Raw genomic sequence first — 25847 nt, forward strand, 5'->3', positions numbered from 1 at the left:
TGTCAACATTTCTCATGAATCATGCGGCTTCTGTCTTTCACGACCGTTCGAAGTGCAGAACGATCGATCGCAGTTCCATCGAAGACGTCGATCGACATAGCCGCGGAGTAAGAGCGAAAGAAGAACGGACCTCAGCGGCGGTGGGAATAATTAGCCCTCGCATCGAGCCACTTTCCTGTCCGCGTTGATTAATTTATTTCGGGAGTAGGTGTCGCTTTCACCGAAAATTCGCTTGAAACTCCCGAGCCGCAGGCGCCGGCCGCGATGCTTAGTTCGGACTCGGCGGGAAAAGCAGTAGGTGATTGCAGTTGAGCGACGGTTTCGCAAGAAATTAGGTTTCCGAAGCTACTGTTAGAACGAACGGTACCATTGGGGCGATGAAATTTTCGCGCGGCGCGGTGCCGTGTTATTTTCGTGGAGGCACGGCAGAGTACGGTACGGTACGGTGCACCGTTTGCCCGGTTGCGCAATATGTGTGTACGCAGCATAATACGGATATAATTGTTTGACGCTGTTGTATAATACGGCTTCCAGCGTGAATCCAGTCACGACCGGAACGTCGTCGCGCAAACATCACGATCACCGGGAATCGTACTTTCGGTACGCGAGTCCAGCTACGTATGGTCTGCCGGCCACCGAGTGGGGTGCATCGCGAGCCTAGATAGTTAGGTAATTAACCTTGGAATACGAACGCTTATCCGTTCGCAATTCGCGCGTCACGCGACTCTACACGCTTGTTTGCCGATCACAACCAGCGGGCGAATAATTCGCGAATATTTGCTGGCCGCAGACCCGGTGCGTCTGCGTCTCGTCTATCAGCAGAGAGCAGGTCGTTGCTACGTTACCTGTACGAACGAATCCAACCGAAATTCTCGATTATTCCCGATCCGCTTGAATTCCCTTCTTTCAATATCAAACTGTGAAGCAAGAGGAGGCTAACCACTGCGCAAGACTACGCGCGCGAAACAAGCAAAGCAACCGAGAAGTCCGGTGCTCCGTGGAAGGCGCGAAGATGTAGGAATCGCACGGTGCAACTCCATCACGCGGTTCGCCGGAGGCGCGCGTGTACTACTTGCCGCGCGAATCCAACTGGCTGGGACGAAGAACCGAAGTGGAGAAGGCTAATAAACGGTGGAAAGGCGATAATTGCCGATATTGGGACACAGCAGAGACAAGTTCAACGACGGCAACCAGCGAATTGTTTACGTAAGAGCGCGACCGCTCCCGAAACAGACTCCTCTCGGTCCCGTCTGCCCGAGCCTAGTCGCTCGCCGCCGCTGGCGTGTACGTATTCGCGTACGAATCGCGCCGATGCGTCTGACGCGTCCGATCGAATTTTCGAGTCGATTCACCGAGCGTACGCATCGGCGTTACCGGACACCTTGGAATTCGAAACGGGCGAGCCGTGCACCTTGCGTCGCTCGGTGAATTTACACCGCTGCTCTCCACCGACAGCGAGGCCCGCACTTTCCAACTGTGGCGCGTTTTCCTGGGATATTCGCCAGGGAATCTTGACGGGGTCCCAGCGGATTACGGATCGAACACGGATAAATCGCAGAGCGGTGGAAAATGTCCCGCGACGCGCGCGGAGAGGCTCTGATCGATATCGAAGCAGGATCGCTGGTTCGGTAGGCGTGTCACCGGCAAATCCCTCGGAATCGCGCATGTGTGTATTTACATATTTGCGAGAGAGGACGGGGATGTATCGTTCGCAGCGAGACGCGCTTCTGCCGAAAGTAGATGGATTCCCAGTGTGAAGAGGAGCATGCCTGGATCGACTGTCTCCAGACACGCCGTTGGCTCTAATCGAAGGAGCAGGATGGCCCGCAGATGTGCGCTTTGAGCCTGCCGAGAAATATGGAAGAAGTGAGACACGCGTGGGCTTCTTTAAAGTCGGTCAGAAAATTATCGTCGTCGAACGGTAACAGCGACAGTTCTTCCACGACTATCTGGTACGACGTTCCCGTGCCGGTGATAATACACTGTCACGCGTTCGCCGACGTAATCGAGGCTGACATGCTCAAGGTAACAGCCGAGCGATCCACCGACGCGATGGTAGACGCCTCTGCCTCCGCCGGCGGGGAACAATTGTATCAGAACAACGAGGAGATGCTGAAGTGCCGGTCGAACGATAACGCCAGCTCGGAGAAGAGCGAAGAGGCCGCGCCGGAGAAGCGGCACAGGAGCACCGTGGAACTGACCGCGGTCACGTCCGTGAAAACCGACGAGGACGGCCTGCCGACTATCAGCTTCAGCTTCTTGCAGGCGGACGAGAAACTCGGGGCGGGCGCGGAGGACGTGGCAACGGACGAGCAACAGGCGGCCTCGCCGAATCAGCTGTACGACTTTCCCAGAAATTCGTGCGTCCCCGGCGAAATCGAAACCGAAACCGAGAGAGTCGTAGAAAGTCGAGGCGAGGCGGAGGCCGACGGTAACGAAATTCACGGCACGATCCCGACGGAACTCGACGTGGTAACTGCAGCTGTTCGAGACGAGGCGGACCACGTGGACGAAGCCGCGGGTGATCCGTCGAGGAAATCGTGCGACACGGACCACGAAGACATTGCCCGAGAGAAAGCGGACGAATCGACGGCAATGAAAATCGACGGATTACCGGCCGAAAGAAAGGCGCGGTACGATCGAGCGAAACGATCCTCGAGGTCGCTGAAATCTGGAAGGAAAAGTTACAACATATCGGAGCGCGACGGACCCGGTGCGATGTCGGGCTCCTATTCGGACCCAGAATGCTCGAACGACGCCGGCTTCGGCGCTTCTCGTCACAGAGGATTTCCAAAGGTATATACACAAGTACCTGTGCAAGCCGATCCTCGCGACGCACAGTGGTACGTAATAGGGATTGCAAACCGGTAAATCGGTTTGAAGCTTTTTTTCACTGATAACGTAGTAGATCTCGACGGAATTATGCGCTACTATTTCTCGCGATCTACCGGTAAATATCGAGAAATACGTAATTTACCGGTAAATATCGAGAAATACGTAATTTACCGGTAAATATCGAGAAATACGTAATTTACCGGTAAATATCGAGAAATACGTAATTTCCCGGTAAATATCGAGAAATACGTAATTTACCGGTAAATATCGAGAAATACGTAATTTACCGGTAAATATCGAGAAATACGTAATTTACCGGTAAATATCGAGAAATACGTGATTTATCAAATTACCGGTAAAAATTTGGCGATTTACCGGTAAATATTGGATGTATAGCAATGTAACGCATATACACAGCGCATAATTCCGTCGACATCTACTACGTTATCAGTGAAAAAAAACTTCAAACCGATTTGCCGGTTTGCAATCCTTAGTACATAATGACGTTTTTTGTTCAAATCAGCCTACAGGTCGTAATTTTTTCAGAAAACGTGACGATTTTTTTTTAAATTCTTCGCAATTAAATTCCCTATCGATCTGTCCGGTGAAAATTTTGAATTTCGTTGCTGACTCTTTTATATTTAGCGAATTATACAGCACTTTTCGAAGATCAGTATCTGTGGGCTTTTTTTGTAGCCTGTTCTGAGTTTAAAGTCAGATTTTCGAAATTGAAGGTGGCGAATCCAATATGCCGAATATAGTTGACTTTTCTGACTCAATATCGATGAGCAGGATTCTTAATGTTTGGTACTTTTAAACACGTACGTAAACAAGAAATCAGAGATTTGATAAAATCGGATTTCTAAAGGCAACCGGGATAAAACGTTAAGTGAATCAGGCCTTCTAAAAATATCGAACATTAAAAATCTTGCTCATCAACAGTGAATCCGAAAAGTCAACTATAAGAACGCGTAAGGTGAATGTCCTAATTTCTGCTCATTTAAGAGGTTACTCGTCGGAAAGAAGGTGTAAAAAATTTGTTTGTGATTAAAATTTGCAGATACACTACAGTACAACTACAGTACAAACGTGACGCTTATAATAATAAGAAAAATACGAAATGAGCAGAAATTGGGACATTCAGCTTATGAACACAGACGGATAGGCTTAAATATGCAAAATCACGTACACATTTATGAGATGCGTAAAAATTTGTCAAAATCCGAATGCCCGCCCGCCATTTTAAATTTTACAATTTGATCTACAGTATTAGATTTGTGGTACAAATAAAAGATGCGATCTTTATAATAATCACCTGATATTCGTAATCAGCGTCCCCGAAAAACTGGACGCACTATGTTTCTTCCGAATAAGCCCATTTTCTGAAATTTTCTCAACACATTGGATTCACCACCTTCAATTCCGAAAGTCTGACTTTAAATTAGGAGCAGGCGGCCAAACAAGCCCACAGATACTGATCTTCGAAAAGTGCTGTATAATTCGCTAAATATAAAAAAATCAGCAACGAAATTCAACATTTCGGCCGGACAGATCGATGGAGAATTTGATCGCGAAGAATTTCGAAAAAAAATTATCAAGTTTTCCGAAAAATTACTTCTAGAGTGATTTGAACAAAAGATGTCATTATGTGCCACTGTGCGACGTAAAAGGCGAATGCGGTTGAATCAGACCTGGCGATAACGATAAAACGCTTCTGATTGCCCAACTAACTTGAAGATTTCAATTTCCTTGAATATTACAGAATAGAATAAAGGAAGCAAAGGTTTATCGCTACGTCTGATTACCGATTGGCCTGGCGTTCTCCTCGAGAACGATCCGCCGGGAGATCGCGTGTCCACGGCTATCTGAAAAGTTGCAGAAACATCGACTGGGGAAAGCATGGGAGAAAATGCGATGCTGGCTACGCGACGAAACGTCCCGGATCAACGAGGTTGTAAACAAGCACGCTAGGCTGCAGGCTGTCGGGGCTATTTCCGGCGAGGCCCAGCTCGCAAAAATTTCCAAGAGTCAGAGCGCCTCGTACGATCTCACCAAAACGAGGACGCAGGAGCTAGGATCTATCACCAGGGTGGAAGAGTTCGGGCTGGCCTCTGTCTTGGAGGAGAACGCCACCTCCTCTCCCGAGGCTCTCGGGATTTTCGTGAGAAACGCCGCGGACGATTTGAAGGGCGACCAGGCCGACTTCAGAATGATAGTTGGCAGCTCGGACAACATTTTCGACAAGCAGAGCGAAAAGAGAAGAGTGGCCCCGGTCTCTTTCAGCATGGACAAGCTGTGCTCCGACACGGAAAACGAGGAGGCGGACAATGCAACTGGCGAGATCGAGACCAAGGATCATGCTCGAAAAGCTGGACTGATTAAGAGGAGAATGCTAGGGTCAATCAGAGGGTTAATGGCCTCCACTCATCTACTGAACGTTCACGAGACTGAAGAGGTATATCGTTCTATTTCATTCGTTGCGACCGCTTCTTTCGTTACACAAGACACGCGTAATTGCACTGAACGTCTGAAACGACAAACGTTCGTTGCTCGTCGTCGTCTTCGCCGTCGTCGAATAGAGACTCGCTAGTCCATACCGATTAGGGTGGCCCTTATTTTCAACCTGCGATTTCTTTTACCCTCACCCACTAATATGGTTCCATTTTATATAAAAAATAGTCCCTGAAAGAGATCATTATAATCGGACAACAGAAAGGGGTTTGAGTTTAAAGAATTTCTCGAGAATGGTAAGCCCTATCGAAATTTTGTTGAAATAACATTAAAAGAGCATTCAATTTTCTACAATTACTGTGTACATAATTTTTTCGTCCTTCCGACCATTTTTTAGATAATAGCGTTTGAATATAGAGAGGTCCGCACTTCGTGCGGCTCACCTGTAGGGGAGACCGGGGTGAAGTGAACCTCGGGGTAAAATGAGCCTTCTTAATTTATTCCTTAATAATAGAATATATTTACAAATTTTGGTGAAAAAATTTATTTAGATAGATTAAGTATGCACTTTATTAATAATTATGTATGTATTTGTTTTGGTAATAATATGCCAGACTGTTCGTGTAAACAAAGCTCAGTTAAAAACTCATTTTCAAAAGAAAATGTGTTTATACAAAGTACAATGTTACAAAGTACAAGTTATTGACATTAAACTTGTTAATACAAGTTATTTGAAATTAATAATGAAATAACTTGATGTTAATATGAAATATGTTTTTAAAAAATAGCTTAAATAGTTTAAAAGTTCTAATAAAGTTAATTTTATAATTATATCCTTCGTTAAAACTCGTATTCTATTTCAGCTCATATATGGGGCAAAGTGGTCGTTTTCGCTTTTTCTTTTCAAGTTGAATTTTAATATACTCTAAGTTTACTTTAAGCATTGCTATTCGTCGTTTTATCAATAGTAATGTTTAAATTATATTATAAATCTATTTCCACACATTTTTCATTGAAAGGGAAAAAAGTGTGATTCGACCTGAAACTTTTCTCGGCTCACTTTACCTTGGTGTCTCCCCTACGGCACGACGTAGGTATTGTCTACACGCGCGTAATGCGGACCTCTCTGTATTCAAACGCTATTATCTAAAAACTGGCTGAAAGCACGTTGAAATTCTATATACAGTAATTGTAGAGAATTGAATGCTCTTTCAATATTATTTGAACAAAATTGCGATAGGGCTTACCATTTTTGAGAAATTCTTTAAATTCAAACCATTGATGATTTCTAAACATTAAGGCCTGGTCGGCACCCTTTCCTGTTATTCGATTGCAATAAACATTCTCGGGGACTACTTTTTTAGCAAATGAAGTGAGAAAATTAATACAAAAAGAAAATTTCGACACGTACAAATAAGGGCCACCCTAATATCGATAGGTAGAGCAAAGGAATGACTCGTGTCCCAGCTTACACGTTCACTCGATTTCGGTCAAGAGTCCCGAGACACTTTATCGATTTCCTTTCACAGATTCAACTTGCATGCGTACCAATTTCCTATTATGTATTTCTCAATGCGTCTCCCAGCTGTTACGCCAGCAAAGTACGCACGCACAAGTGCATAGAACGACGCTGCGCGATACAATCGATTCCGATTCCAATCGACCGTTAAGGTCGCGAACAGCCTTTGGCGCTCTTCTTATGCATTCGTACAGAGGTATACGAATATCTCTAGATAGCTATTCGAGCAAAGTGCCATAAATGCCGCAGACGCAGACAGTAAATATAAATACTGTTCGGAGCAGCGATCAAAGCGTGGAAAGTGTGGGAAAGCTGGGCGGAGAAAATAACCGACTTCGTTTCGCGTACACACTCGTCCAAGCGTACTTGCTCCTTTCTGCGCACTTGCATTAAACGTACGTCAACGTTTGGCAATAGAGGAGACACGCATAAGCCCGTGATACCTACGTGTCGCGAGAAACGCCGATGAATTTCTCGCGGGCAGATTCCATCGGCACGTAAAGGTGTGTTTCGCCTCCCGTCCCAGTAAATATTCGATAGTGGGACGATCCTCCGTTAAAGGGTGGTCTTTGGAAACTTTTTACTCAAAAGCTGTACCACATTTCTCAAAAAATCCTTTTTCCTTTTAAGGATTGCATCTAGTACCGTGCATCGTAATTTTTTTTTATTTAAAAATATTTATCAATAACTAACAATAAGTTATTGTCCATCAGTCGAAGGTTCTCTAAAAAAAGAGGCTTCTGCGGTGACCATTGCTGCTCGAAAGTCGATCATCTAAAATAAAAAACTCAAAAGGATTTACTTGTTATATTATATTATCAAGTATTTGAACGAAGGATTTTTCGAGATATTGATTTGGGAAAAATGGCTGATGTTTAAAGTAAAAGTTTCAATTTTTAAAAAAAAACCTTCGTTCAAATACTAGATAATATAACATAATAAGTAAATTCTTTTGAATTTTTTATTTTAGATGATCGACTTTCGAGCAGCAGTGGTCACCGCAGAAGCCTCTTTTCTTTTAGAGAACCTTCGAGTGATGGACAATAACTTAGTTATTAATATATATTTTTAAATAAAAAAAGTACAATGCACGGTACTAGATGCAATCCTTAAAAGGAAAAGAGATTTTTTGAGAAATGTGGTACAGCTTTTGAGTAAAAAATTTCCAAAGACCACCCTTTTTTTCGGCCGCCTGACTGAGCATGACCCCTTAAGGGAACTAGGCAGTCGGATCGCTCGAAAATCACGTATTCTTTGCGCATTAATTACAAGGAGACGAATAAAAATTGCGACTAGTAGGGGAGAGCTTGGGCAAACGTAACACTTTTTACATTTGGCCTAGCTGCCAATTACCTCTTACAGATATAAAAACGAAAATTATGCCTTAAGGTAGTGTGTTTCTTGATCTATCATTTGACCACAAATTCAGCGTTCCATGATACGTAGTCAAAGAGTTATGGCAATTTTCCGCAGTGACTGTCGTTGTTACTTTTGTCCTGAAGGGGTAGGACGAAATTAACACTAACTATTTTGAGGAGAATTAAGTAAAAACACTTCTTCCAAAGCAAAATAGGACTTTTCATTATCAGAAACGATAGAAACAATTAAAACATTAATTCCACCATCCTGTCGAACACGTACACGTTACGCGAGCTTAGTCGTTTCTCATTGAAAATCCGTCGTAACTGCTGAATCACTTTGGAGAAGCATCTCGCGGGAGGAAGGGATGTTACGATGATGTAACGATATGCTTTCGTTATGTTAGAACGGAACGACTTCCTACCGGTTTGTCACCAGTGGCATAATACGACGGGTTTCCTATCCAGACAGACGTCTTCCACGTGATCGTCACATTTTGCCCCACTTGCACAAACGAATGCTACCTAAACAAAATGCCACCTATCTCCTCGTTAAACAGTCCATTTCGAACGAGACCACATGGTGGAAAAGCGAAGTATGCGATACTTTCTATCGACGCGAGAGAGCCGGATAGATTCTCTGACGCTTTGATTTCTTTCACGCTATAATTACACGCAGCGCCATACGCGAGAGCATCGTTCCCATCGCTAATCTGCGGAGAAGCAACGAATTCGTGCTGTGCCATTGCCATTTGTTTTCTCCAACGCGACTGCGACGCGTATCAGGGCTCGTATACGCGCGAAACATGCCAGGCACCTAGCCGTAGAAATTGCAGGAACGCGTGGAGAATTGAGCGTGCCGAGGAAAGCAAAGGAAAGCGAAGGAAAGCAGAGGCAAGGATGCCTCTTCTCGTAGAGGAGGATTTACGTGCGTGCGAGAGTCGGGAGCCTATGCACATGCATACGTAGTCTCTGCGGCGCGGACGATAGTATCTGCGACCTCCGCGATTTCACCGTGTCACGTGAACCTGAGTCAAGGAAGTCTCGAAGGTAAAAGGGAAAGGAACCGCATACACCACCAGCGATCTCTAATCGTTTGAAATTTTCATTACAAGCAACCGAGGATGAGCGACAAGATTTACTTTCTTCTTCTCTCCTTAGAACACTGACGCGTTCTTCAACCACGGCGCATCTTGATGTCATTTCTACCAATTCCAGGGCTATCTATTTAACGCGTTCTACTAGTCTCCGTTCACCGAACAGTTTTCATGCGAAGCTCGCGTGAATTACTCTGAACCCTCAAGGTAATACAGCTTTATAGGGTTACACCTAGTCAGGAGACCGAAAAGAGGCGAATGTTTGTGAATTTTTTTTGAAAAAGCGGAAGCAGATATCTTTACAGAACTTTTTGGACTTAAAAGAGCAACGTTTAAAGGACATTTGGTAATTATTTCGTAGAAAAATATTTACGTTTATAATAAAAAATACAGCGACATCCGAGATGCCTTGTTAAGAAGGGGAAGCAAGATATCTCAAAAACTACTGCACCGATCTTTCTGAAATTTTGTGGGCTTATTTTTTATATATAAATCTACTGAATAGCGGAAGGATTTTTTTTCCATTGCATAGTTTCGATTTTATCAACGAAAAACGGCCATTTAGTGACATCCATGAAGCCATTTTTCGTTGATATAATCGAAACTATGCATTGGAAAAAAAGATCCTTCCGCTATTCAGTAGATCTTTATATAAAAACTAAGCCCACAAAATTTCAGAAAGATTGGTGGAGTAGTTTTTGAGATATCTTTCTCACTGTTTTTAAAAAGGCTTCTTGGATGTCGTTGTATTTTTATTATAAACGTAAATATTTTTCTATAACAAAAAATTACCAAATATTCGTTAAATGTTGCTCATTTAAGTGCAAAAAGTTCTGTAGAAATATATGCTTCCACTTTTTCAAAAAAAAATCGCCTCTTTTCCGCCTCCTGACTAGATATAACCCCTTAAGGGAGAACAACACCTTGAAGCCCGGAAAAAAGTGCAATTTTTTTAATTTTATGTTAGATATCCATACTTCGTAGGAAAGTCATTGACATGGGGTTTAAATGTGCATGTAGTGGACAGTATTTGAGAATTTTTGTGCGACAAAATATACACTTTTAATCAAGTTATAGAGGTCGCCGTTAGATTTGATGGTTTCCCACTTTATTCACGTCGCGTTCATCTGAGAAAAGAAAGGAGAGCATTTCTTTAAATCTATATTAATATAGTTACACTTAAGCGTACGGAAATAAAAAATAAATTATTTCTACTATTTTTTCCACCCCAAAATATATTGATTTCTTCCTTAAACCGACTCGAAATTTTAGAACTTTTCCCTTTAAGCTCCGCCATTTTTCCAAAAATTATTGTATTCAAATTCCCGCACGCTTAACTGTAACTATATTAACATAGATTAAAAAAATGCTCTCCTTTTTCTTCTCAGATGAACGCGACGTGAATAAAGTGGGAAACCATCAGATCGTGTTCGACGCGTCTTAACTCGATTAAAACTGTACATTTCGTCACGCAAAAATTCTAAAATACTGTCCTCTACATGCACATTTAAACCCCATATCAATGACTTTCCTACGACGTATGGATATCTAACATAAAATTCAAAAGAACTGCACTTTCTTCCGGGCTTCAAGGTGTTGGTCCCCCTTAAGTTGGAAAACGACACCGAATACCTGATCCCAGGAACGCCGGTTATCGGTTTACTTTTTCGCAGGCAGTACTTGAAAATCCGGGCATTTCAAACTAGCTTGTCCCAGCGACCGACCTTAAAAAGTTGGAGCACGACTCAAAACTACACACTCCTGCGCTTAAAACAGAAAGTTCAAGTTCAGATCGCTCGTTCCTAGCAGCGGTTCCCAAACTTTTTCAATAACTCCTTACTTCCGTCGTACTTTAATATACTCCATAACTTTACCACTGTATCGCCGTAACGAGAAAACAATCTCTGCGATTGTCTCTGTTTTAAAAAAAAAACTTGCGGCCTGGGTGCAAGTTGCAAGTGAGCCTGTTTTGTGTTTTAAAAGGTATCGACTATCGACGCAACGACGCGACAGCAACCAGGGAAGCTCTATATGACCGTTCGCCACCTGTTGCACACTAGCTGCTAGCCCATTTGTTCTGCGACCGTGGTATTATAATATCCAAGCTGACGTATCAATTAACCTTTTACTTCGAAAGGTTTCGACATCCACGCACCGCTAATACGTTTTAGTCGAAGCGCTCGGTATCACCGAACGCGAATAAGTTTCCTTCGATGCAAGTTTCATGCCAGGCGATTCCGCTTGTATCGGAGAGCGCTTATTCGACGCCTAGATCTAAACGAATGGAGATGGATCGTAAGAAAGTCGATCTTTCTCTCGCGATGGCAGGCACGCTATGTATTTAGCAGGTGTATCGTAGAAAAGGCAGAGAAATATTCAGGCTACTTTTACGATCGAATATTCAGTGGAAAGATAAAAAGCACCTTTGCATAAAGCGATTTGCTTTATCAAGTAAATTGTTCCCTGAATCGCTTCAACGATAATATTTGTTGGGTAGAAGTAAGGACGGAGCTCCGCGTAAGACTTAATTACTTCGGCTGTATTTCTCCTCGCCTACTGTTAACCCGCGACCTGCAATACGGCGATTATTTATTTTAATTCTTCTACTCGGTCCAGGGGAGTAAACCAGCGTTACTGCGTTACGTCGCGGATGAAAATCGCAAGGGTGCCGACTTAAAATTTAAACGAACGCGACGCACAGTGGGACGAATCGACGTTTAGGTAGGCATTCAGTTCATTTCTTACATATTTCATCATTTAATGAATATAATCTAAGATTACAGGTAATGTATTGTACAATAAATACAATAATCATTTTTTTTCTCGTCGCTCTTTTTAATAATGGGACTTCAAGAGTCCCTTCATGTTGATTTCCATATATATGGATCGGGGCTTATTAATAAATTATTTAGAACATCTTGATTTGTCATTTTTCGGCTGCTCTTTTTGCGTATAATTCGCAGTAGTTTTTAAAATCATTATTTCGGGCGTTCTGGGCTTCCTCAGTTAAATATTCTAAACAAAATTTTAGATTTCCATTTTTAGAAAATGACCAGCTTTTACACATTGGAATAATTTTAGTTAGTCTTTTTCTTGTAATGAAAAATATAAACACTTATATTCTATTGCCAACTTAAGATTTTTTGTTACCATTTTCGTATTTTTTAACTTTAAATTACACTAATTGAGTAATGTTCAAATATAATAATAATGAATAATATATGTTGGAAGTGAATTTATTAATAAGCCCCGATCCATATATATGGATGTATATATATGGAAATCAACATGAAGGGACTCTTGAAGTCCCATTGTTAAAAAGAGCGACGAGAAAAAAAATTATTATTGTATTTATTATACAATATATTACCTGTAATCTTAGATTATAATCATTAAATGATGAAATATGTAAGAAATGAACTGAATGCCTACCTAAACGTCGATCCGTCCCACTGTGCGACGGTCGGACGCCTGAAAGACGCAGACTGAAATTCAGCTGGACTGCTGGCAGCAAATGAGAACGTTGGAAAAATAATTTTACACGTCGCATAGAAAGCCGTCCAGCCAGAACTTTACGAAAGCTGCCTACTCGGAAGGTTGATTCAGGCGTAACACCAGAATACAGCCGTAAATGATATTTTCGATAATTCTTTTCCTTCGATCCGGTTATTATCGGGGGAAATGAATTTCAGATACAAGACGGCACGTAACGCACAGGAAAATCCAGATCTGGTATAGCCGGCAAGATATGAAATTGAAAAAGAATTTTCACGCCTACCGGGTGGCCGGCTTGTTTGCCAAGAATACCGGTTTCGATTTTCGCCTTACGTATTTTCGATTAACATTTCGATCAACGGATGCCTGTTTAGAATGTCACAGGGATATTACCTCATTCGATTTCCTTTAAGGGGTTATAGTCAGGCGGCCGAAAAGAGGCGAATGTTTGGGAATTTTTTTTGAAAAAGCGGAAGCATATATTCTTACAGAACTTTTTGCGTTTAAAGGAGCAAGATTTAAAGAACATTTGGTAATTTTTTCGTAGGAAAATATTTACGTTTACGATAAAATAACAAACGACATCCGAGAAGTATTTTTAAAAATTTGGTTTTACGGTGAGCACTGCCATTCGGAACCAGGTTATCTGAAATAAAAAAACAAAAAGGATTTCGTTGGTATATTAATGTATCCTCAGGTTGGTGGAGAGAATTTTCCGGAATATTAATTTAAAACAAAATGGCGGCTATTTAATGTTGAAATGCTGATTTTTTTCGCGTGACTTTTGCACGAATTTTTCCTATACTTTTCATTCTTTCAGCACCTTTAAAAATGATAAATTTTCAATTTTTTGTATTTTTTTAGACCGGAAGGTCCCCTTAAGCAAAGAGACACTGTAATATCCGAGTTTCTGCATACCTACATTCTACTAGAAATCTCACGATTACGAACTTAAAAGTTCCGCTTAAACAGAAGCATCCCCATGTACTATTACCCGGCCGAAAGAAGATCCCCAAGAGGCGGGCTCGGGTGATACAGTCCGTCGCTATGACGATTGGTCGAATCACCTATTTTGGCACACTTTTAAAGACGCGACACACGAATTTTGGTTATTGGCTGAAGTAGGCACATACATTGTCGCACCGCGCGACGAAGAGAGCGCACAAAACACATCGAGATCGAGTGGAATAGAGCGATCTGACCGACGAACGCCAAAGCAATAGCGTAGGCATCTCAGACGGTTAACCATTAATATATAATAACATAAAAATTTCCTTATTTTTCACAATATATTCAGGAAAGTATTATCATTGGTTTGGTTAGATTTTTCTGATTAAAATAAGCCCAAACGCAATCTCGCACAGATTGTTTAAAAAATAAGGAAATTTTTATGTTATTATATATTAATGGTTAACCGTCTGAGATGCCTACGCTATTGCTTTGGCGTTCGTCGGTCAGATCGCTCTATTCCACTCGATCTCGATGTGTTTTGTGCGCTCTCTTCGTCGCGCGGTACGACAATGTATGTGCCTACTTCAGCCAATAACCAAAATTCGTGTGTCGCGTCTTTAAAAGTGTGCCAAAATAGGTGATTCGACCAATCGTCATAGCGACGGACTGTATCGCCCGAGCCCGCCTCTTGGGGATCTTCTTTCGGCCGGGTAATAGTACATAATAATTGTACGTAGCCGGTGAAAGATTTTTAAGGATACTTTCTAATATTAATGACCTCCGGTACTTCACTGCATCGACTGTGCGATCTCTCGCCAGTAGCATCGCAGAGAACAATTACCATTATCACAACTTTATTACAGCTACTTGCCTATTGCAGATTTATGTACATACGTACAGTGAGTAAAGAAAATATTCGGATACTTTTTAAAATCGCATACCTTTTTCAAAATTGTTCCAAGCAATATGAGTTTTTTTTTAGAAGCTAGTAGGATTAGTTTGCTAAGTGATGTGTCTCGTCATTTTTAAAAAAAAATGCAATTGGTCGGAATATGAAAGAAAATAGCAAAGGTCGTTTTTTAAACTTTTCTTTGTGAGCCTGTAATTCAAAGCCGGAAATTCAAAAAATTCCGAAACTTTGCGAATATGTAGGGAATTTCCTCCTGATTATAACGCAATTTTTGTTCGCTGCCCAAATTCACTCTAAAGGGGTGTAATTGACCCCCGAAAACCCGGTTATTTTCCGCTTTTGTGTTATAACTCGTGAACTTTGAAATAATTTTTTTACCAAATGATAGATCTAATTAAAAGAAGTAACTTACGTCTTAACCCTTCTTTTCTATCTCTTACAGTTCGCGAGTTATAACACAAAATCTGGAAATAGCCGAATTTTCGGGGGTTAATTTCACCCCCGCTCGAGTGAATTTGGGCAGCAAACAAAAATTGCGTTGTAATCAGGAGGAAATCCCTTACATATTCACAAAGTTTCGGAATATTTTGAACTTTCGGGTTCGGGATCTTCCCTTGTGAGCTATAAACACTTATAGATCGCAGAATAAGGTCGAAAATCGCTGAATTCGGGGGTTTACTATTTTTTTTTTTGCTGTTCCGACCAGTTGCAATTTTTGAATCCTTCTAGCTTCTAAAAAAAACTCAAGTCGTTTGGATTAATTTTAAAAAAGTTATGCGATTTCAAAAAGCGCCCCAATATTTTCGTTAATCACTGTACATGTGTTTTGCGTTCCAGTCAAATCGAGTGAAAATCTTTAGCAGCTCTCTGGACTTTAGAAAAGAACCGCCTGCATCTTTCACTGTGATTTAAATCCACATTAGGCACTCGTTAGTGTAACAGAGGAACACCGACAACATTCTCACGCAGTAGACTCGGTATCGAAGTGAGAAAATCTCGCGTATGGGCACACAAATACCACTTGCCTAATACGCGATACAAGCAATATCTAATGCACGTTGCAGGTGAAAAATTAAAAGCATAGGGAACGTTTGAAGATGTGCAGTAGCGTTTGCTACACGAAGCGATGCTAAGCCCTTAAATAACGACACGTTGGCTTCGCTGGTGTTCATTATTTATCGACATTACTGTGCCGTTAGTTACCGATAGGCAAGCCCCACGAATGTTGACGAATCGGCAACTCAGCTATGCTTTCTTGTAACTTTCGAGGCTACGGAAGGAAATAAATCGCGCTCGAGAAAGTGTGTCGTTCGTTAAAGAATCGGTTGCGCGCATAGGAAGATTCGCATTATCGTTGGAAATTGATTCCGTTAACTCGTTTAGCGGTTTCGGTACGATGAAGAATAGATCAATCCAGTCGAGATTACACCACAGTAGGGAATAGGTGGGATAGTTGATCAGCGGGGATACGCGATCACATCAGTTTTTTAATTAATATACTGGCAATTTGGGCTCGCTGTCACGCTATCGTGGTAGTGTTTGCATTATCGCAACGCTTCCCGTTGCAGTTTTCCTTCGAGAGCATAGATTAATGTTGTTAGAAGCTTCGATCTTATTTGCAGACAAAAAGTAAAGATTTCGGTCACCTTGTCCTTCCTCCCTTTCGATTGAACGTTGCATTTTCAAGGGTTTGAAATGTATCAAGTAAGAACTGTAATTTCTGGTAAATTAATGATATTTATTGATTGGTCTAATAATGTTGTTAGAAGCTTCGATCTCATTTGCAGACAAAAAGTAAAGATTTCGGTCACCTTGTCCTTCCTCCCTTTCGATTGAACGTTGCATTTTCAAGGATTTGAAATGTATCAAGTAAGAACTGTAATTTCTGGTCAATTAATATTTATTGATTGGTCTAAGGTATGTTTAATTTTTTGTCATTTTCAAATCGAGTGCACTGAGGAATACTTGATCAGTATGTGAGGTGGGACACTTGAACAGGTGAAAACGCCCCAAGAAGAACCATACCGCGGCTAATGAAACAGAAATACGGCAGAGAAAGTGAGAAGGAAAATCCTTCCTTCGTCATCATCTTAATCAGATGATATCTAAGAAGGGGAGGACACCAAGTGGTAGACACCGATTTTGATGAGCCTTGGCACGATGTATCTACATTCTGCGAAAAAAGTACCGGGATTTGGTCAATGAAACACAAAATATGTATTATTCATCGAAATTTATTGTCTCGCCTTCAAAGTAGGCCCCTTTCGAAATAATACACTTATGCCAACGAACAACCCAATCATCGAAACATTTTTTGAACGCATTTTTTTAATCAACTTCAGTGCTCGCCGCGAATTCTCTTCTATGTCATCTATCGACTGAAAACGGGAGCCTCGAAGTGGTAATTTCAGTTTCGGAAAAAGAAAAAAGTCGGCCGGAGCCATATCAGGGGAATGCGGTGGCTGCTCGATAAGATTTCTTGAGTTTTTGGCCAGAAATTCGTTGACAATAATAGTCATTTACTCTTAAACTTCACTGACCAAGTCTCCCTAACTTTTTCACCGAGTCTCCCCTTCAGTGGGGGGTTACTTGTGCGCTACGTCATTGCCAGAAAACGTTGAAACTCAGCCATTAAAATTAGTTTTCAGCTCTCAAACTTGTACAAGTATCTTGAGAATACTCTAAGAGCCTCCACTAAAACAATCAAACACAAACAAAGCAAGCGAGCCACGATTATTATTGTAATAAAAAAAAAAGCGAAACTGTGACCAACTACCCCACCTTTCCCCTACACTTACTTACACAGTGAGTGATTTGCGGTGTTTATTTCAACTGCTTGTATCGCGTTGCTGGATGCCAAAAGTTCGGAAGCTGAAGCACTTCCGTTCGGGCCATTAGAACCGGGGAGATTAAAGCGACACGTCGATGTCATTGATGCCTTTCCTTTTGCCAGCGTGCACGTACATTCGAGGGATTAGCCTCTCTTTTCCGAGCGCGAGGATCGGGAATGCTATAAATCGATTCGGCGCTCATAAATCTGTGCCGTAGCCCCGGTGAAATAAAGCGAAGAGACACCGAGAAGTGAAACGGAAGCGTATCCACCGTGAGTTTCTTTTTTCCCCGCAGTCCGGAAGCTGAAGCCAGCGGGAACGCGCCGGTTAAAGAAATCGTCATAATTCACTGGCCGGGGACATTAGAAATGTTGCATCTCGTGAGCCACGATGCGTGGTTACCGCTAGTTTCTGCGTTCCCCTTAAGTACCGCGATTATTCAACCGTAGAACGAGATACCTCCATCATTTCCCTGTCCGAAGTAGTGGAAGAAGGATTAATATACATGGTGCTTTCCGCTTACAGGGAGGACAAGGCGGGTTCGAAGATGTCCGGAGATACGTGAAGCAGGGCGGGGATTTCTGTAAGGAGTTAGCGTCGATCCTCCACGAAAGGTAAATATAAAAGTTTTATATTAGACTAGCTGACCCGTTACCCGGTTTCACCCGGGAACTTATTATTATTATTATTTATTTATTGTTTTAGATGGGGTATTTATAAATAGCCTGTAATCTAATCTGGGACGTATTTAATGTATATTCAAAATTTCAGTGGAATCCGTTCACCCGTTTAGGCGTGAAAGAAGGAAACACAAACAGACAACGTGTCACTTTTTAGTAGAGATCCCTATTTCACGTGTATTTAAATACACGTGTATTAAACGTATCTGTCCTTCAATCCGTGTATCTTTTAGTACACGTGTACCCGTGCACTATTTCACGTGTATTTAAATACACGTGAATTTAGATACTCGTGTATTTATAAATACACGTATATTAACGTATCCGTATTTTGATTCGTCTGATTTTTAATATCTATAGATATCCCAGAACTCTGGGGGGTTGCGAAATTCATAAAAGAATTAATGTATTTAAATATATTTACTAGAATAATATGCGGAAAGTATGGTTTTACAAATTTTCAGATTGTAACTAATAACACAATTATAAAATTAACAAGATTTATTTAATCGATTACCTATTTTGATACAAAAAATTAAGGCATTACTGGTAATAAGCGAGCTTCTTTTTAGACGCGACGATAATCCTTAAAATTGAAAAGCATCACTCGGTTTTGTTACACTTATTGCTTAAGTGACCGCCATTGCCCATTCTCCCGTAGTTAATGCCCAAATCTGATCAAAATACACAAATACCCGTGTACACGTGTCTTTTTACTACACGTACCATACCATGGTCTCTACTTTTTAGGGAGGGGCAAGTAGGGCTGGTGCCCTGGGCGCCAATGTCGGGGGGCGCAAAAAAGCCGAAAGAAATAGCGTTTCTTGAATAAATTTATTTGGATGGTTATTGGTAGTAGTAAAATACGTAGTAATAATTTTATTAGGAATAGACATGTAAATAACATTTTTGTCTACATAATTTTTTTTTATCTAAGAGTGGTATCACCGCAGAGCTCCCATGTATAAGCATAGGCTTATCCCTCTCGCCGTCTGCCCCGCAAGTGAGGTATCGAACCTCCTTAAAAAGATTATCTAAATTCTAAATAAAGTGTTTTGTGTGACGAACACTTTTAACAAAGAAGTAGAACAGAAAAGGTGGAATTAGAATGATATGCGTGGGGCGCAAATTCTACGCTTGCCCTAGGCACTGTTTACACTAAATACGCCACTATTTGTAATAAAACACTGTAATTCCTAGTCGCAATACGGACTGCTTTAAAGGTACATATCGTGCTCTCCTTTATTTCAGAGCGGAGCTAGAAGCAACTTATGCCAAAGGGCTCAGTAAACTGAGCAATAAATTGACGAAGGCGTGTGCGAAGGATCAAGGTATCTCTTAAGTTATTTAATCTACGCGCTTATCGCCCCTCTCTCTCTAGCAAAGGAAATTTCTGATGTCCGATTTAATAAGCAAAGCACATGTTTCGCAATACAGGTGGCAATAGTAACGGAGGTGTAAACGAGGCATGGAGATGCGTCGGCGAGGAAATGGAGGCTGCCGCGGAAGCCCACAGAGTATGGGGTATAACGCTTGGCGAACAGCTCGCAAAGCCGCTTAGAGTAAGTTACATTCGTTCCAATTCGCTGCTGATAATCTCAATTTTTTCTAGATTTTCCTCGGGGCACCCTCCAGAATAGTTCTAAATAATTCAAAAAAACTCCGTGTAAAGTTTGAGCTCGGTCGGATAACGGGAAAGGGTGCCCTGAGTCCTTAAACATTTTTAAATCATTATTTAACAGCTCGCGAAGTCGATTTTATATAATATCTTCCAAGTTATTGATTAAATAAAAAAATATGCCAAACAAAAGTTGTAGATCCGGACAAGGAGCATCTTTTATCTTGTATTACTTTTTCTCGTGCGACAAACAGTTTCGAAAAAAAGTCCGAAAAACTAAAAATAAAACTTTTTTCTATATCTTCGATATTTTTGCGAATTTCGGCCCCAAATTTTCAGGAAACATTCATGATATATCAAACACTGAAAATAAGATTTTTCGCATATTTCGATATACGCCCCCCCCCCCCCCTTAAATGTTTAAAAAATAGTCTTCGAAAATAAAATTCCATTTTTTTATTCGCCTTCATAAATAAAGTGTTCTAGAAGCATTTAAACTTTCAAAATTTGGGGGAAAAAAGTTTGTTTTTTTTTTACTTTTTTCGAAAACCGTTTGTCGCACGAGAAAAAGTAATAGAACATAAAAAATGTTCCATGTCCGGGTCTACAACTTTTGTTTGACATATTTTAACGAATGTATTCTCTGGCACGAATTTAATCAGGTCTAGAGCGCCGGTTAGCATTATCATATACTAGCTTCGCTACTCGGCTTCGCCCGAAACTTTTGATTCTGGTTTTATAAAAATTTCGCTTTAATTTTTTTTCTCGTGAAAATAATCACGTTCATCTGGATCAGTCAGGCATAATGAGCCGAAGCACATTTCATGATCGCAGAGTTTATCGTTCCAAAGCTCTCATGCGACAGATAAACACACAAACATATTGAAGCTTTCAGCTTTATATTTGTATAGGCGCGGGAAACACGCGTAAAGGAGAAAGAGAATGCCGCGTTGCGTTAAATAGCCTTTCGTCTATTTTATTATACACGCTATTCGAGGCGGTAACTGACAATGAGAGGCGTTAAAGCGGTTAATGAAAGAGGCGCGCTCGCGTGTCCGCAGATAGGAGTGGCAGAGGCTCAAGGACGGTCGAGAAAATCCATCGAGAATTCCGTTGACAAAGCTGGAAAGTCTCTTCACGAGTGGCGTAACATCGCGATGAAAAGTAAGAAGCAGAGTTTCTCTAGCGCGCGAGAAAACGAGAGGCTGCAAGACTTGGCGAGGTTACAATCGATCAGCCAGAGCCAGCAGAGCAATAACAAATCGTCGAGCCATCATATGACGGAGAAGGAGGCGAGCAAGCTCGAGGCGAGGAGGAGAAAGGCCGAGGACTCGTCCCGTAGGGCGGACACGGAGTTTTACACGGTGAGCGTGAGAGCCGAGAGAGCCAGGCTCGAGTACGAGAGCACCGTGAGGAAAGGGGCCAAACAGATGGAGCTTCTCGAAGAAGAACGGCTAAGCGCCCTGAAGGATCTCGCCAACGTTTACTTGGCGCACTTGCAAGCGCTTGCTCCTCGTCTCCAGCAGGTAACGCACTTTTTCCAACGACTAACAGTATGAAGAAATAAGCTCCGCTAACGATAAAGTCACTTCGTTTTCCAGAGTGCGGACCGTCTGGCGGCGCCCGTGCGCAACTGCAACGTATCCCAAGATATTGAGATCTTAAAGAATCTTATACGTAGAGTGGAGAGCAACGACGGCTGCAACGCGGAGCAACTACTGCCAGACTTTTATGCCGAGCACGTTACTCTGGCGATGAACAGGGAGCGCCGGAAACAAGCGTTGGTCAGAGTTCTTCATTTGATCAGGCAAGACCTGGAACGAGAAAGACGCGGCAGAGAGGGTCTGGAAACGCTTCACAGGGCTTTCGTGGCAACGCCAGCCTTTGCGGCGGACGAGAGTACGCAGAATGTGACGGAAAAATTGCACCATGTACGTTCGATCACTTTCTCTGTACTAGCCCGCGCCGAGTGGTGCTGCTAATGCAATACGATCGTTTATCTCACGCCCTTTTTCTTTGCCCCAGATGCGCTCCATGCTGCTGTACCTAGAGGCAGCAAGGTACAAGGTCGGCGGGACGCTGGCGGAAGTAGAAGGCAGCAAACGTGGCAAGCATCCGTTGGCGGAACATATTTTAGTTTCCAGGGATAAGCAGGGCTTGCAGCAAAGTGTTCTTAAGGTACGAGCCTGGAAATACGTATAATGTAATTTCGGTACAGATTTATTTACGAGGTAAACGGATGCTATTACCTGTCCTTCAGATTCCTTCTTGGGCAAAGAACGAATCGTTTGAGTTTCAAGACGACGAGGATGAAATAGAAGTGCATCTTACAAAGGATCACGAGACCGAGAGTCGTCACTGGGCTGATCGAACAGCCGGCGATGGAAACTCGGAGAATCCACCGGACGAGGATGACTTCAGCGATTTCGATGAATTCAGCAGTCATTCCGAAGATAACAACAATCAAGACGTCGATAATGCCGATACAGCGAGCAAGCCCGATGGGACGGAACAGTGTAGGGCGATCTATCAGTATTCGGCAAATCTAAACGACGAACTTAGCCTAAGCCCTGGAGACTTAATAACGGTGCACCAGAAGCAGCCGGATGGTTGGTGGATAGGAGAGTGTAGGGGGCGAACTGGAATATTTCCAGCCACTTACGTACAAGTCATTCTTTGATTCCTTAAATCCGCTCTTGTTGCTTTTGTCTTCAGTAAATATACCTAAGTACTTTTTTTTTATTAAAGTGAAACAGAGAAATAATGAGATTTACAATTGAAATCAATGCCATAGAATTGCAATCGGGACGTGAAAATTGAATGATCGTCGAGGATTATGATTAAGTCGATCTAACAACTTACCGTACACCGTTGACCGTACCTATCACACTTGAATCTCGAGTGCGAGATATGTTTTTAAATATTAACTTTCTTAGGCATTTGCACAAGTTTAATTGTTTTCTTGACAAGGCAGCCAGTAAACGGATATTTGTTTATCTCGTTAAAGTGCCAATAATAGCATATGTAAAAGTTATGCAAAACGCACAACCACAGCATATTAACACAGGTATAAGTGAAAGTTCGTGTACTCGATACAGCGGTGAATAATAATTAATAATCCGAAATATATTAATACAACGAACTGTTGTTTCCTGTTTCTTTTAGAGATCTACGTCTTCTAATTTATATCTAATTTATGATAGAGGTACAAGTTAGAATACTGCGATGTCATATATCACTAGCTTCTTTATCCTTAGGAACGATTGCGTCGAAGTCACTACGATATTACTCAACAATATGGAACGGTTAAGTGGAAACAAAAAGAGTATGAAATTGTATAAAATTAAATATTACAAAATGTACATAACTCGTTTAACCGTCGAAATCCAATTGTACATAGCATTTTAGGAATAGTGAATAATTTAAGCATCGCGTGTAATTGCAATCTGAAGTAAAGAGCATTTATTTATAAACCAATAATACATGTCCTATTAATTCATCGATACGTCTCAATCGTTAAGTGTGGTCGCAAGATCTATTTCCAACTGAGTGATTACTTCATCGACAATGCGAGTGTTGTTAACTGAAAGAGAAAAGATCGGCGATACTGTAAGAATACATTCCACAGCACCCACGTGCTTAACAATTATTTTCAGCGACAACAAGCTCGGCGATAGTTAAACATTAAGGTGGCTCTTATTTACTCTTGGTAACAATTTTTTCAAGACTTTCTTCGGGGCACTCTCCAGAATAGTTCCAAATAATTAAAAAAAAACTCCGTGTAAAGTTTGAACTCGGTCGGATAACGGGAAAGAGTGCCCTGGGTCCATAAACATTTAAATTATTATTTAACAGCTCGCGAAGTCGATTTTATATAATATCCTCCAAGTTATTGATTATATAAAAAAATATGTCAAACAAAAGTTGTAGATCCGGACAAGGAGCATCTTTTATGTTGTATTACTTTTTCTCGTGCGACAAACGGTTTCGAAAAAAAGTTTGAAAAACTAAAAAAAGACTTTTCCCCCCAAATTTTGAAAGTTGGGGGAAAAAAGTTTGTTTTTTTATATTTTTTTTATGGACTTGTTCGAAAACCGTTTGTCGCACGAGAAAAAGTAATAGAACATAAAATATGCTCCTTGTCCAGATCTACAACTTTTGTTTGACGGATTTTTTTTTAATTATTTGGAACTATTCTGGAGGGGAAGAAAATTCAAAAGTCGAAAATAAGAGCCACCCTAAACATAGATCGAAATATAGGATCTTTATCTAAATCTTCTGGACCTCGTTATTTCATGTCTTTGGTCGTTCAATATATATACAATATATAACTTACTACAAAATGGTACACTGTTGGAGGTAGCGACGAAAAATGTTCCACGTTGAGGATGATTTATTGCATTTATGCCCATTTCGGTACAAATACTTTTATTGCAATAGTCCGCTGCTACTTGTATTAAATTTCGATACGATAAATCCCAGTGGTGTGCCCAAAAGGTGCAATTATGTTTAACATCAGATATCAAAGACTCCGTCAAATAAATGTACGAACGTCCGTGACTGCATATAGACTTATTAATTGCTGGAAGGGAATTATTGTGTCATTGAAACAGGAAATTATAATGATAAATTTACGACTGACACTTGGCACATACCAACCTCGCAGGGGAATTGGTAAATATTCGAAATACGAAGAATCTATTCCTATGCAACCTGGTTGGATTCTGCCGCCGTTGGGATAGAAGTCAACGTGACCTGACAGAAGGGATACTCTAAACTCTAAAGTCACATAAAAGAAACATGAACTGCAGATGAAACGTAACTCACCTATAGGCTCTGGTAAACCTAATCCAATCTCAGAAAGCAACCTGCCATTAGTATGAATGATATCGACAAACAATGCATCAGTCTTGTGGAGCTTCATAGTGGAATCTGCATTCATGAAACACGGTTGCGCAGGATCCAGTCCAGTTATTCGTTCAATCCTCCATTTACTCTGTCTTGCTCTCAACTCCTTCGCAGCAAACCCACAAATATGTGCTCCAAGGCTGTGACCCACTAAATGTAAAGATCCCCAACTATTCAGATCAGATGTGTTTAGAGCACTTGTTGCATTCTCTATATGCTCTAAAAGTCTTCACAAAAGAATAAATTCCGTGAAATATTTGTATGACCACGCGACACTCGCGAAGCGATAGAAAATAGACCTTGCAATTTGATATCCCACCACTTTTGTGTTCACTGCAGCTTTGTAGTAATTCCAAGTATTGCCACCAGTACCCCAGTCTACAATTACAATATTAACATCGTTCTGAAAGATAAAAGGGCACGGTTTATTTACTCATTACTACGAAACAATTTACTCATAGGAAAAGAAACATTGACCAACCCATTGAAGAAACGATTTTTCCATGTCGCTAATCCAGGATTCTTGACCATGCGATAAAAATCCATGGACTATTATGATCGTTTTGCGATCAATTTGGAAATCTGTCCACTCCAAGCCAAACTGTTCACCGAGCACAACGTGTACACGTCGCGGCTGCTTTCTCGAAGACAGCAAAAACTGAACGTCCAAAGCATCTGTTCCATTCGGTTTGCTCATGAAAAACCACTCCAAAGTAGCCGCTAATGTCTTCCCTAAGCCAAAACAATCGACTTGCGTTGATCTTGACTTGGTACTACGGAGGTCCACGAAGCTCGAAGAATTTGAAAGTTTAAAGATAAAGCCCGTCAAATTGCTATTACATTGAGAAGACAATGAATTTTCACCAACATGGACCAAACTTCTATTTATATTTGCATTTATATGCGCAGCCGAAAGTAAAGCGAAGTTAATTAATATCAATGTGCGAGATGTCATGTTTCCGTTCTCTGATGAAATTTCCAGTTAGTGTTGGAAACAACATTCCGCGTGACCTTCAAATAAATCAGACGTGTCAGTAACAAAAAAAAGTTGAAGCTGGCGATAATACAGATTACATCGCCAATTTCAAGCGAAACTATACTTTAATCTACCAATTTTAAACGCTATTCATGGGCTATTTATTCATTTCATAATCATCGAATACGAATACAAGAAATATATTAAATATCAAAGAA

The 25847-nt window shown here is 41.3% G+C and overlaps 3 protein-coding genes across 7 annotated transcripts in view; 1 reads left to right on the forward strand and 2 right to left on the reverse strand.

Annotated features, from left to right (window-relative positions):
* Tcs4 (Threonyl-carbamoyl synthesis 4) overlaps positions 1 to 9468 on the reverse strand; it is a 59396-nt gene extending 49928 nt beyond the window's left edge. The window contains exon 1 of the mRNA XM_076806929.1: positions 9454 to 9468. The gene's annotated coding sequence lies outside the window, so the exon portion shown is untranslated. The remainder of the gene's footprint in view (positions 1 to 9453) is intronic.
* Positions 941 to 23225, forward strand: Nost (Nostrin). 2 transcript variants are annotated; one of them, XM_076806912.1, is made up of 9 exons: positions 941 to 2796; positions 4715 to 5290; positions 17973 to 18061; positions 19379 to 19458; positions 19565 to 19689; positions 20807 to 21271; positions 21347 to 21676; positions 21771 to 21923; positions 22006 to 23225. In XM_076806912.1, the coding sequence occupies exons 1-9, from the start codon at positions 1831 to 1833 to the stop codon at positions 22423 to 22425; spliced, it is 3204 nt and encodes a 1067-aa protein (XP_076663027.1). In that variant the 5' UTR covers positions 941 to 1830; the 3' UTR covers positions 22426 to 23225. The 2 variants fall into 2 exon arrangements, with proteins under 2 accessions (XP_076663027.1, XP_076663026.1); XM_076806911.1 differs by having other exon boundaries at positions 944 to 2796; positions 4709 to 5290.
* On the reverse strand, positions 23185 to 25742 carry LOC143366131 (pancreatic lipase-related protein 2). Of its 4 annotated transcripts, none has more exons than XM_076806926.1 (6): positions 25135 to 25742; positions 24953 to 25056; positions 24573 to 24880; positions 24405 to 24500; positions 24082 to 24327; positions 23185 to 23328 (listed from the first exon to the last, which is right to left on the reverse strand). In XM_076806926.1, exons 1-6 carry the CDS (start codon positions 25606 to 25608, stop codon positions 23255 to 23257), a joined length of 1302 nt encoding a protein of 433 aa, XP_076663041.1. In that variant the 5' UTR covers positions 25609 to 25742; the 3' UTR covers positions 23185 to 23254. The 4 variants fall into 4 exon arrangements, with proteins under 4 accessions (XP_076663041.1, XP_076663040.1, XP_076663042.1 ...); XM_076806927.1 differs by lacking the exon at positions 23185 to 23328 and adding an exon at positions 23969 to 24029 and having other exon boundaries at positions 24078 to 24327; XM_076806925.1 differs by having other exon boundaries at positions 24405 to 24880.
* Positions 25743 to 25847: the final 105 nt, after the last annotated feature.

This window comes from Andrena cerasifolii, chromosome 2 (assembly GCF_050908995.1).
Source record: "Andrena cerasifolii isolate SP2316 chromosome 2, iyAndCera1_principal, whole genome shotgun sequence".
Lineage (NCBI taxonomy): Eukaryota > Metazoa > Arthropoda > Insecta > Hymenoptera > Andrenidae > Andrena > Andrena cerasifolii.

Excerpts from the sequence above, each read along its gene's own strand:
- LOC143366131 (XM_076806925.1), bottom strand. The coding sequence starts at position 25,608 with ATGACATCTCGCACATTGATATTAATTAACTTCGCTTTACTTTCGGCT. Across the intron at positions 24,881-24,952 it reads GTGGGATATCAAATTGCAAG|ACTTTTAGAGCATATAGAGA; the intron begins GTCTATTTTCTA and ends TCTTTTGTGAAG. Across the intron at positions 24,328-24,404 it reads TTTACCAATTCCCCTGCGAG|CAATTAATAAGTCTATATGC; the intron begins GTTGGTATGTGC and ends ATTCCCTTCCAG.
- Nost (XM_076806911.1), top strand. The coding sequence starts at position 1,831 with ATGTGCGCTTTGAGCCTGCCGAGAAATATGGAAGAAGTGAGACACGCG. Across the intron at positions 18,062-19,378 it reads GCGTCGATCCTCCACGAAAG|AGCGGAGCTAGAAGCAACTT; the intron begins GTAAATATAAAA and ends CCTTTATTTCAG. Across the intron at positions 19,459-19,564 it reads GGCGTGTGCGAAGGATCAAG|GTGGCAATAGTAACGGAGGT; the intron begins GTATCTCTTAAG and ends TTCGCAATACAG.